The sequence below is a fragment of the Rutilus rutilus genome (assembly GCF_951802725.1).
Source record: "Rutilus rutilus genome assembly, chromosome: 1".
In the NCBI taxonomy this organism is placed as follows: domain Eukaryota; kingdom Metazoa; phylum Chordata; class Actinopteri; order Cypriniformes; family Leuciscidae; genus Rutilus; species Rutilus rutilus.
In genome coordinates, this window is record NC_140209.1 from 39,909,663 (window position 1) to 39,922,712 (window position 13,050).

General features: G+C 38.5%; 1 protein-coding gene across 2 annotated transcripts in view; it reads right to left on the bottom strand.

The window, feature by feature from the left end:
- prkcbb (protein kinase C, beta b) overlaps positions 1-13,050 on the bottom strand; it is a 132,213-nt gene that overhangs the window by 34,176 nt on the left and 84,987 nt on the right. For both annotated transcript variants that reach the window (XM_084434652.1, XM_084434651.1), the window contains exons 10-11: positions 5,982-6,155; positions 2,659-2,750 (exon numbers count right to left, since the gene is read on the bottom strand). In XM_084434652.1, the coding sequence (XP_084290778.1) occupies positions 2,659-2,750; positions 5,982-6,155 (266 nt within the window). The remainder of the gene's footprint in view (positions 1-2,658; positions 2,751-5,981; positions 6,156-13,050) is intronic.

A 13,050-nucleotide genomic window follows, 5' to 3' on the forward strand; every position in this document is an offset into this window, starting at 1 on the left:
AATGACTCCGAAGCTGTTCAGTTAAGGTAAAAAAGTTACTTAGATCACCTTTAAGACAGCATTCTGCTGCTTGCAAACAGACTATTTTGAGAAGACAGCAGATTTTGAGCCATTTATTTGCACTCACTCTACACGATGACACTGCACGCTCACTTTTGCTCGTATCCAATGTAAACCATCACACTCCTACAAGCGTTTTGTTGAATTAGTGTTGAATTGGTTAGTTTACTTCCCAAACAAGTGTGAACCAAGTCCGAGTTGGTTTCACATTCATATTCACACTCCTACAGGTAGTCTCGGGTTCGGTACCCCGGTGCGCTCCAGGGTCTGCATGATAGCTTTCACATTACCTATTTTCCATGCGAACCGTGCCCAGTTTCGAACTAAACTGCCAGTGTAAAAATATGCTGCGTCTCACAATCAAATAGGACTGACACTCATTATGTCTTAATACAGACAAATAAAAGCCCCTACAACCATTGTGGGATTTTGCTTGTGGAAACCTGGATCTATTCCATTACCAACAGCTACAACATGTTGCAATCATTGCAATGCTGCAATCAAGTCATTGGACGCTTATAATCACCCTGACCTTTGAACTGTGCTGCACATCATATCCAACACACTGACAATGTGGCTCTCCTCCACAGAGACGGGCTAATTCTTTATGATAAAGGGCAGACAGCAAGCTGAAAGCAAAGCAAATAGAGATGAAGCTTGTTAGATGTGGAGACAGAACGCGGTTCTGAGAGGAGATTGCCGCAAAGGTCAGCTCAGTCATCTACTGCCAAGGTGCCGCCCATACTGAGATCATCCTCAAACGCCTGTCTATTTGCCGTTGGTTATTTCTTTCTTCAAATTAGTTACAGGGTGGTTCACAGGAATTTGAGCTTGTATGTGATGACTTTAAATGAATTCAGGCATCAGACTATATGACTCGCGATTGTGCATTATGAATGCAAAATGCTCACGGGTTTAATAGTAGGAGAACTAGTTTACCTTTTACTTATCTTATACTAAATTTAAACAAAAAAATGTAGAGTAAGAGTAGGGGTGTAAGATATTGACATTTTTGTAAATATTTTCTTAGATTTTGTCGATAATTAGACTATTCTGCTGAGTGTGTTTTTGTGCTGGTACCTTGGGCTGGTTTAGGTCTGTCATGGACATATAATTCCCAAAGCTCATATTCATTCATATTTCATATTCTTCATATTCTGTGTGGTGGTGGTTAGTTTACAGCAGTGACAGACACTAACATTTCTAGAGGCATTTTGACCTTTTTTTTTACCTTATTAGATATTAGTACACATCTTCTATGTCAAGGGTCTTACATTTAATCAATACATATTACATAATAAGACAATATAGGGCTATTACCAATAAAATTAAATCAGAATCAACAAAATGCAAAAGTTCATGCGACTGATTCATTCAGGAACAAAGCAAGTGACTGTCTTCAAGAATGAGTCATTGAATTATTGACTCATCAGATTCGTTTAAAGCACATGACTCATTCAGTAATGAAACACTGCTGTGTGTTGCTATATAACACACAATGGTTAATCTATGGTTTTGTTTAGAACTATTTTCATTGGTGAAATACAGACAATACTAACAATATTGTGTCTAAAATATAACTCCCAATATTATCTTCTTGTTTATTGAACTGTTGATCATGCTGATGAACACAGTCATGCTGATATCCGGGAAAACGGCACTGTCGCTCATGTGATGTTGCTAAACTATGGTATAAATATAAGACATAAACTCACACAGGGGCATTTTTGCCCCCATATCTTGAATTTTGGGGTCATTCTAACTGCATTCTACTAGGCTACTTTATGCACTGTGTTTGTTAGATTTTTGCAAAATGGCCGTTGATAATGTCATCTCGCACATCGTTAAAACAACAATTACTTTATCACCATAGATTAAACATATTGCACAAATAAGCGTTATATTTTTCATCTCATCTGCCTCAACTCAACACCTCAACAAACCACAGGGGGAGAGATGAATAGATGATTAGATCTGCAGAAATAGAGATAAAAAGAAAAAAAGAAGAGTGAAAGAGAAAGTCAAAGATGGTGAGAGCAGGTTGACCTGGCTTTCGTACACCTACAGTAATTACAAATTATGCTGAGTAGACACCTCATTTCTCCAACAGGAGGGCACTGAGGAAGAGGAGGAGGAGCGACAGCAGAAAGAGTGGCCCAAACTAGTTTGAGGTCACTTAAGTGACAACACTGCACAGCAGGAATTTTTTTCTGCCCTTTGAATGTCCCTCCTTTCCCCCCATCATCTGACAATAACAAGGAGAGCTCCTGTTCATTCTACAGTGTGTGCTACCTAAATACTTTACTTTAACCACATTCAACTAACAGACACACATTTTGGTGAGCTCATCAATTAACTAATCGGTCAGCTCATGGTGAAATAATCAGTTAGCTGATTGAACAGCTTATCAGTGAGTTCAACTGTGAACAAGTTCTGTGAAGTCAACATTTAACTTTGGTGAGCTCACCGGCCCTTTTCCCTCAAAAGGATTGTTAGTCAGTAACGTTTTGCTTTTGATTTGACTCTGAAAATGCCACATCTTTGCAGTGTAGCCACTTGATGACGCTATGCGGAAACAGAGATGAGAGCTGTACTTACACAGCATGAGGCTCCTTAAACTTCCCGACCTGCTGGATATGGTACATGAGATCCCCACCATTGATGTATTCCATGACAAAGTACAGGCGGTCCTGAAGACACAGAGACAGTAGATTAAGAGACAAACACAGGACAGCTGAGAATAGATGACAGAAGGTAAGACAGCTGAATTCTATTGTAACTTCCAGATGAATATAGAAAAGTTATAAAAGTTTTTGTTTTTATCAGTATTTTTGTTTAGATGTGTGTAAACGGATATTTTTGAATAAAACAGTCCAGAATAGTATAGGTATGAAAATTTAACAATTCTAGTACCAATGAATCCTTGATGATTCCTTTAGTACAACAGAACACAGCTCTGTAAGAGTTATGTTTAGTTTAATTGTGTTTTGGTTTAGTTTTCCTTGCTCCTATTTGGAGTTCTCATTCATTGTTAGTCGCCATGGTTTCTAATTTGAGTTACACACCTGTTCCATGTTATGTTGGTTAGTCCCTGTATGCGAGCACCCACAGAAAAATAGATGAGATATTCTCCATTGATTTTAACCAATACAAAATCGATTGCAGCTTTCAGACACGATTATATTCACCTTTTTTATAGTTTATTTGAGGCCGGTTCTATTTAATGGCGTTATTTTAATGACAAATATCGAGAGCGGAGTGTGGAGTGTGGGCACTGGGCACCCACCGGCAGAAACATAAATCGGCACCTATGCCTGTATGTATTTAAGTCCTTAGTTCCCTCTGCTCATTGTTCGTGTGCCATTTATGTTTGTGTGGTTGTACTATTATTACTCTGCAGTCTCCAGCATTTTACTAGTTTGATTGTAAATAAAAGCTTTTCTGTGGTATTCCCCTTTATCGAATGATTACTGCAGCCACATTGTTACAGGTTCTTGGTTCATTTTGAATTGGACAGGACAGAAGTAATAATTTACAGTTATTCAGTAACTGTAGAGCTGTTCTGTTTTTGATTCACTAAAAAGAAAAAGCTCATAAGCGTCATTAATTTGGGAATTTGACGGATTAGTCATGCAGCATGTTTTTGATTCATTGACATAAAAACATTCAGGTATCTGACAACAATAAAGAAACAGAACAGTTCTGCAGAGTGGTTCATAACTGTTTGACTCACACAAAAAATCTAGTCAACCACTCAGGAATTGGATTACACTGGTCACGCTGTATATTTTTGATTCATAAGAGTCATTAATTTGGGAATTGGATGGAATTAGTCATGCTATATATATATATATATATATATATAGCTTTACTGTCACTCAACTCCCTGCAAAAACATTTACAGTTAGTGACCTATAAGACATTTTAACACATTCACAAACAAGTAAACACGAGACAAATCCCAGAGCCAAAATCCATAGATCAAAACACACTGGACGTCTTCATATCTGCAAGTTTCAGCCACATTTTCCCTGGGCTCCATTTTATTGGCTTTCTTCCTGTAATGATGAGGCTTATTTTGCATCAGTTGCGGGTGGTGTAATTTCCTGCAGTGGTGGTGGTGTGTGTTTGTGTGTTTGTTTGTGTGTATGTGTGTGATGGTCAGGGGAATTAGAGTCAGGGAGGATTAAGAGACTGAAAGTGATGAAGAGTGCGAGAGGGACAGGGACTGCTAGGCAGCAGTGCTTAAAGGAGGTCCCATCACTGTCAGGAAGGAAAGAGGGAGGGCGGGAAAGAGTCTTTACCTCACTCCACTACACACCAACTACCTAAACTCCCACAACTACAACACATCACCATACAAAACCGCACAGAGGCTCACACACACACACACACACACACACACACCTGATTTACTCCCCATTATAGGCTTGAGGATAATCTACATGACTGCAGCTGTTTTGCTGTCAAATACCTCCTGTGACTGATCCCCATCCATAAAGAAATCCCCTCCCATCACCCCGCTTGGGTATCTTGCCACTAACCAGGCTTTATTTGCTCTTAACGAACGTGCGTGCGAAGGAGGAGATGATTTCGAGACGTAGCTTCGTTTGAGATCCAATGCGTTTCCAGAAAAATCAGGCATAAAAGAGCTTTAGCCGCATGACGTCACAATCTTTTCCTCCCCCAAAGTCTCATTGGTTTCTGACTCAGTACTCTCTATCCTTTGACTCTCATTTCCTGTCACGATTTCTCCGTCTCTTGCTATCTTGCTGTCGGTGACAGGGGCTCATGCGGCGCTCAGTAGGATGTTGAGAGATGGCGATGCTGCCTGTCACAGCTCTGCTGCGGCCACAGATGAGTGTGTGGCGCGCTGCCCCACTGTGAGCATGTCACATTCACATGACCACACACACACACACCATTTTTGTCGATGTACAAATGACGGCAGTCTCTAAGCACTGTGTGGGGGATGGGAGGGATGGATTCTAGTGTGTGTGTGTGTGTGCACGCGTGTGTATGTTTGGTCACATGCTAAAAAATGAAAGAATACAAAGTGACGTGTGCCCGCGTTTATGCTTATGTCAAAGAAGAGATGAGAAGAGAAAAGTTGAAAAGACAATATTTGAGACTACAATAAAAGAGACAAGACTGCAACAGAAGAGATTATGCGAGAAGAAAAGAGGCGAGAAGAGAGAGGTGAGAAAAAAAGAGAAGAGACCAGACAAGAAGAGAATAGACAGAACGAGATGAGAAGTGATGAGAGAAGAGGTGAGAAGAGAAGAGATGAAAAGAGGCAAGAAGAGACGAGAAGAGAATTGCAGGTGAGATGAGAAGGAATGAGAGAAAAGTCAAGAAGAGAAAAGACATGAAGAGGTAAGAAGAGACAAGAAGAAAGATGAGATGAGAAGAGAATAGCAGAGGTGAGACGAGAAGGAATGAGAGAAAAGTCAAGAAGAGAGAAGACATGAAGAGGTGAGAAGAGACAAGAAGAAAGATGAGATGAGAAGAGAATAGCAGAGATGAGACGAGAAGGAATGAGAGAAAAGTCAAGAAGAGAGAAGACATGAAGAGGTGAGAAGAGACAAGAAGAAAGATGAGATGAGAAGAGAATAGCGGAGGTGAGACGAGAAGGAATGAGAAGAGACGAGAATAGCAGAGGTGAGATGAGAAGGAATGAGAAGAAACAAGAGAAAAGATGAGAATAGACGAGACAAGAAGAGGAAAAAAGAGACAAGAAGAAAGACGAGACGAGAAGAGACGAGATGAGAATAGCAGAGGTGAAACGAGAAGGAATGAGAAGAGATAATAGAAAAGACGAGAAGAGGTGAGAAAAGACGTGAAGAAAGACAAGACAGAAAGAGAATAGCAGAGGTGAGACGAGAAGGAATGAGACGAGACGAGAAGAGAAGCTGTAGTACCATGGTCTGAAAGCAGGAGTGCAGATAAGTGAGGAAGGGTGGTTTTCCTGACAAGGCCAACACTCTCTTCTCCACCATAGTGCATTCAACATCATCATCCTGGATCACCACATCCTTCTTCAGGATCTTTATGGCATACAGCTCATCTCCACCCTTCTTCTCGGCCAACATCACCTATAAAAAGACAAACACAGAGAGTGAAGGTAGCAGGGATACTCAGAGTTATGTAACCAAACACATAACCAAAGCATTTGTGCAAACAGGAGAAAATGAGCAAAGCAACACACTAACACAACACATGAGCTTCATCTTTTAGCAGTAGATACACTGGCATTTGACTGCAGATCAATACAGCACTCATTCTCAGCACGTTTAGAGCACGTTAGACCAGAGAACAGCTGCAGCTGGGACAGTGAGGATATACGAAGACGAGGAGAAATGACGGACAGAAGAGACAAAGCTCTCGCGACAGTGTGAGGACAGTAAGGAGCACATTTGAGTGTGAAATCGTGAGGAAATCATGAGTGATGGGAGCGCAGATTTTAGGATTGAGCCTAAAAGCACATGCACTAAAGAGAATAAAAGAGATAACTATAGAGAAAGAGAGAGACAAAAAATGGAAGAAAAAGAGCGAGAGAGGTGAAAGAGTACAGAGAAAGACTGCACTGAGTGAAGGAGCAATATAAATTGGGGAAGATGAAATTAAAAAAGTGAGGAAGAGACAAGGTTAATATCCTATAATATAATATAATATAAGGTTAATAAAGTTGAAATTGTATATTATATGTAAAAAAAGAACAAATATTTTAACTGAAATAAGATTTTTGAATTACAAACAAACCTAACCTAAATACATTTTTCAAACATAACATTGAAACAATCTCAACACAATGAAAAAGTCTAATTAAATGCATTAACTTTAACAGTGCTAAACATGTTTTAAATAATGGAAATTAACATATCAGATACTATAGTTAAAACTAAACTACAAGGAAATATCCTAAATAATTCAACTGAAACTAAATTATAGGGTGAAAATAAAATATGAAATAAAATAAAAATAAAAAATAAAAATAAAATTAAACAAACATTCTCAACTACAATACCACTGAGCAGAGAGACGTCTATTAAAACATCTGCTACCAAACATAGATGAAACATAGATGACCTGACAAATGAAATCAAACACAGATCTCAATAACTACCAATAAATGAAAAACAAATAAAAGCACAAAAATTTTAGGCTTCAAGTTTCACTTTCTACAGTACATTTCATCCATATGCAAATGAAGTTTATTTTTCAGTATAGAGTGACAGTAGTTGAAACGTTTTCAAAACTGTAGCTTTTCCAGCTACTTTTTTCTAACAAAGGCAGTAAACTAAGGCAGTATTCTCTCTCCCATATATGTAGAGCTAGAACATCAGATTTTTTGCAGTAAATCTGTTCATGTAAATAAAACCAATTCAAAAATTTTAGTTTTTGTTTTTTTAGCAAGTTGATTTTTCAAGTTGTGGAAAGAGTAGCAGCATGACCATAGCATAACCTTTAAGGAGTATCTAGCTTGAAAAGCTACAGATTCAAATTAGCTTCTCCAACACAGTTGGTGTGAATGTGTGTGTGCACGTGATGCATTTAAACCCAATTCAATATGCCTGACACAGCCACAGCACTTCTTGTCACCAAACCAATAGCGCTTCATCAGTGTGTGAAAGCATCTCTCAAATAACTCCCCTCATTCTGCGCCAAGGTGACAGAGAAAATCCTGACAGAGGAAAAGTAATGCTTAAAGAAACTTTACGGACAGTCTGACTCTGCCTTTAAGCTCTCTGTTGAAAATAAATGCACATATTGAAATGAGCAGAGTTATTTCAGTGTAAAGGCAGCCCCAGATGGACACCTTGTGACTGGCGATGGGAAAAGAGAAACGATACACTTCAACATTACAGAGGACACCATCTGCTCCTCACAGTCTCTACATCCTAACACACACACACACACACACACACACTCACTCTACTCTGGCAGCATAGCAAGCAGGTTATGTCCATTCCAACGCATTCATTACCGCTGCATACCTGTTTAGAAAAACGCACATCAAACAAAAGGTACGCGACTGCACACGGTGCTTCAAAGTCTCAAGGACATTGTCAGCTAGTGCAGCCACACAACAGTCTCTGTTGGATGAGAACTGCTCCAGGATCAGCATATTCAAGGACAGAATCTGATCAATGACCACGTCTCCAACTGTGAGATCTGCATCGAACCCATAATCACACAACTGGACTCACGAAAGAGCACATTTGTCATCCTTTCAAGTTCCCTCTCCCATTCACACTTAATTTTCTTATTGAGCATCAAGTAAAAATATCCTTAAATATCCTTAAAAACAAGACTAATACTACTTGAGAAGTAAAATTGCATAAGATAAAAGGGGTCATCAATTGAGAAATCAAATTTTCCTTTTGACACATAAGAGGTCATTGTACTATAAAAATATCCGGTAACACTTTAGAATACTGTTCCTTCATTAATGAATAACTACACAGGAACAAATGAGTAACGCATTATTAACATTGTAGTAACTACTATTAACTAACAAGAAACTCTGATTAACGAATTAGTAAGTCATAGCATTCAGTCGAATGTGGTAGTTCACTATTAGCTAATCAGTAACTACTATTTTTCATACCTCACTGAAGACTACTAAGAACTACTATATACAGGTTCATAAATAATATTAATAATGCATAATATATAGTAAGGTAATGGTAACTCATTAGTAATTAATCAAGTGTTACTACATCGTTCTAAAGGAACTACTAATTATTTGGATCAGTATTCTAAAGTGAAGATCATGGGAACACACTAGTAATGACTAAAGTGTTACCAAATCCATTGGAAGGAATTACTATTCAAAATCTTACAAAAATCTCAAAAGCTTACAATGACTTCAGTCAATATTAGGTAGTTATCATGTTTTTCACTTTAGAATACTGATCCAAATAATTAGTAGTTCCTTTAGAATGATGTAGTAATACTTGAGTCATTACTAGTGGGTTACCGTTACCTTTTATTATAAATTATGCATTATTCATGTTAATTATGAACCTGTAGATAGTAGTTATCTGGGAGGTATGAAAAAAATAGTAGTTCTTGATTAGCTAATAATGAACTACTACATTCATCTGAGCGCTATTACTTACTAATTTGTTAATCAGAGTTTCTTGTTAGTTAATAGTAGTTACTAGAATGTTAATAATGCGTTACTCGTTTGTTCCTGTGTAGTTATTCATTAATGAAGGAACAGTATTCTAAAGTGTTACCAAATATCCTGTAAGTTTCAGAGCTCAAAACTTCCTTGTTCGTCCAAAAACGGCTTTTGTTGAAACCAAGCTCAGAAAACGACTCGTTACGTCACAGTGTGACGAAAGATCGCCTCTACAGAAGAAGATAAACGCCTACTTTTACATCATTGCCTCTTTAGCCCCGCCCACTCGCGCATGTCATGTAGTAGAAAATACGAGAGAGATGCAAATACAGGATTACGCCAGAAACAAAATGATAGAGATGCCTCTGAGGATTACAATTAGTTTTGAAGTGCCAAGTTGTGCAAAAACACAGTCTTTGCATTGCCATCCTTATGATCCTAACAAGAAAGCATGGATGAACTAGATTTTTAACAAAGTTCCAGTTAGATCATGTCAGTAAGACACTCTTCGCTTGTTTGCTTCATTTGACTGTGGATTTGACTTGTTTCACAATGATGGCAAATGTTTCAACTACGTAACAAGGTATTTATCAACAGCGGAAGTTTTCAAAACAATTCCAGATGTATGGCGGGGATAAAAAATTATTTAGCAGTGAGCGTTTACTTCCAAGTCTTGAATGCGGTACGCCCGTCAGAACAGAGTGTTCGTTCAGAACAGGATAGAAAATAGCTTATTAATTCCAAATTAGGATGTTTTTTTTAATGTAAACATCTTGATAACATTATAAGTGGACCTTGGAGAACATTATAAAAACAATGCAGTTCATGACCCCTTTAAGACATGTTGACAGTCTTGAATTAGGTTCATTTGTATTACTCCATAAAAAAATAAAATAAAAAAAAACTCACTTAAAAGAGACATATGCTTTTAAATCGTTCCTTTTTACATATAAATCATACATTTGTAGTCTATATAAAGCAGAACTGCAATGCTTGGGTCTGAATTCCTCATTATTATAGCTCCACAGGCCCCTTTTCTACCCCTTTTCTGATGTGCGTCTGAGAGCAACTCGTTTTGGTGCGGTCTCTTTAAATACAATTGAGACACTTCATACCCCGCCCCCTCTCCAGGTTGCAAAGGTTCAACTCCACCCCGTTCGGCCATTTTTGTAGTTTGATAGCAGAGATACGATTATCTAGCGGCACAGAAACTTTTTATTCACACGTTATTAACAAAATGTCAACAACGGAAGACTTGTCCAGCCAGCCTTACATGTTCGAGCCAGAGTCAGAGCCGGAGCGAGATGAAAATGAAGACGACGAACCTGCAGAACAACGTCTTCATATGGATGTATCGCAATGGTGTGTTACTGTATTTACACATGAAACTTTGGTTTTCCGACCTTTTACCACCGTGTTGATTTATTTTGATTAATATGTGTGAGGGAGAGAGAGCAAGACAGCGTCTAGTTTGGAGACTGTGAAGTCTTGTTTACACTTTCGCCTGGCTCCGAAGAGAGAGAGTGTGCGCGCGCGCGACCGGGTATCTGTCTCTACTCGTTCTTTCAGTTAAACATGCGCCCTTGTCACAAGCGCGGCCGTTTATCTACATTAGACGGTGTAATGAAGCGTGTGGGTTACTACATCCAACAACCGAACATTTTAACTTACCCTCTCGTAACTTCTGCATCCTTTAGCTTGGACTACAAAATTGCAGCGAGAAATAAAAATGGCGGATTGCTCGAAGTGTTGGGCCGGAAGTCAATGTCCTTATTTGGCAGTTCCGCTGCAAATACTGTGACGTAATAGTTCAAAAAACGTCATAGAGAACAGAAAAATCGGAACAGGTTGAAAAATATGACCAAAACAGAATATAAAGATATCACCGAAGCACCTGAAGAGAATAATTTCAACTTTTCTGTACTTCTAAACACTCCAAATATACAACAAAATGCATTTAAAGGGTTAGTTCACCCAAAAATGAAAATTCTGTAAGTAATTACTCACCCTCATGTTGTTCCAACCATGTAAGTCTTTCGTTCATCTTCGGAACACAAATTAAGATATTTTTGATGAAATCTGACAGAATTTTGACTCCTCCATAGGCTTCCAGTGTGACCGAAACTCACCGGCCCAGAATAGTTATTAAAACATCGTTAATATAGTCCAAGTAACTACAGTGGCACTACATTAAGTTTATCATGCGACGAGAATACTTTTTGTGCGCAAAAACAAACAAAAATAACGACTTTATTCCACTTTTCATTTCCTTCTCTCTGGACCTCGTAGTGTGTTTGCGCTGCGCGTCTGTGTTGCACGTCATCACGCAACACACACATGACCGGCGTCGGCCAATAGTGAGCCTACGTGGTGACGTGTAACACAGACGCGCTGCGCAAAAACACTACGCGAACCAACTAGAGGTCGAGAGAGAAGGAAATGAATAGTGGAATAAAGTCGTTATTTTTGTTTGTTTTTGCGCACAAAAAGTATTCTCGTCGCTTGATATACTTAAGATTGAGCCACTGGAGTCACTTGGACTATATTAACGATCTCTTTAATAACTTTTCTGGGCCAGCAAGTTTCGGTCACACTGGAAGCCTATGGAGGAGTGAAACATGGCTCAGATTTCATCAAAAATAGCTTAATTTGTGTTCCGAAGATGAACGAAGGTCTTACGCGGTTGGAACAACATGAGGGTGAGTAATTACTGACAGAATTTTCATTTTTGGGTGAACTAACCCTTTAAGGGCTAAAAAAGTGGATTTAGCATGATATGTCCCCTTTATTTTTGCCTTAATCATCCTTAAAGCTACAATATGTAATTTTTTTCGGCGGTAAGGGTCGCTGACCTCTTACAATAATAAAGGCGTAGGTTGATGACGCATAAGTGGAATTATGGAACTTGTCGTCATGCTGATGGATCTAATAATGTTTATGGATGAGTGAATACACTGATGTTTTTAACATGACTGTGTTATGAAGCAGGTCGCGATTGCTAATGAGAGACAGATATCAGCGCCACACGCGAGTCCCGCGGATATAAAGGAATGAGGACCCGCAAGTGCAGAATTACTACTCACACAGGTCAGTTTATTAGACGAATGAAACTTGTGAAGTAACGCAGTTATAATGTTATTCTATGTGTTAGTTTGTTTGCTATATGAGACTAGCAGTAAGCTAGATCAACATTAGAATAACATACTGATCATATTCTAACATTTCATAATGTTGAGCTATATAACATTGATTCGTTTTATGTACATTTGCTCACCTGTCTAATAAAGTACATGCAAGAGTGGCGTCTCTGTCAAGTCGAAGTTTGTCACGGATGTGAAGCTCTCGAAAACGCCACGCTGACATTGATCCTCGTTTTAGTTCTCCTTTTGTCCCAAAGTCTGCTTGCCATGGTCCATAATATTTGAACGAAACAACAACAGCGTGAGCGTGCCGCTAGACGTAACGCAGTTTTCCACGTCTGTCGCCATGGTTACTATGTAAGAGCGGAAACCAGGGATAACAAGGATATTATGTCATTGACAGGCGACAATGACCAGGGATGAGCCATTATTTAAAAGTAAAATTTCTCTGAAATTAAAAATCTTTGGGAACTTTTGGGACATTGTAAGTACACAACTGCAGGAAATATATCACATTGTGCAAGTGATTTTTGGATATTTTATTACAAAAATCTTACATATTGTACCTTTAAAAAGCATCTGCCAATAAAAAGGCTTCAGACAAAAAAACAAACAAAAAAAACAACTTCCTTTTAACAGACAAACTATGTTTCAAAAAACAACATGTTTTTATACTTCTATTTACTACAAATTTGATGTTGTCACTGTAGTTATCCTGAT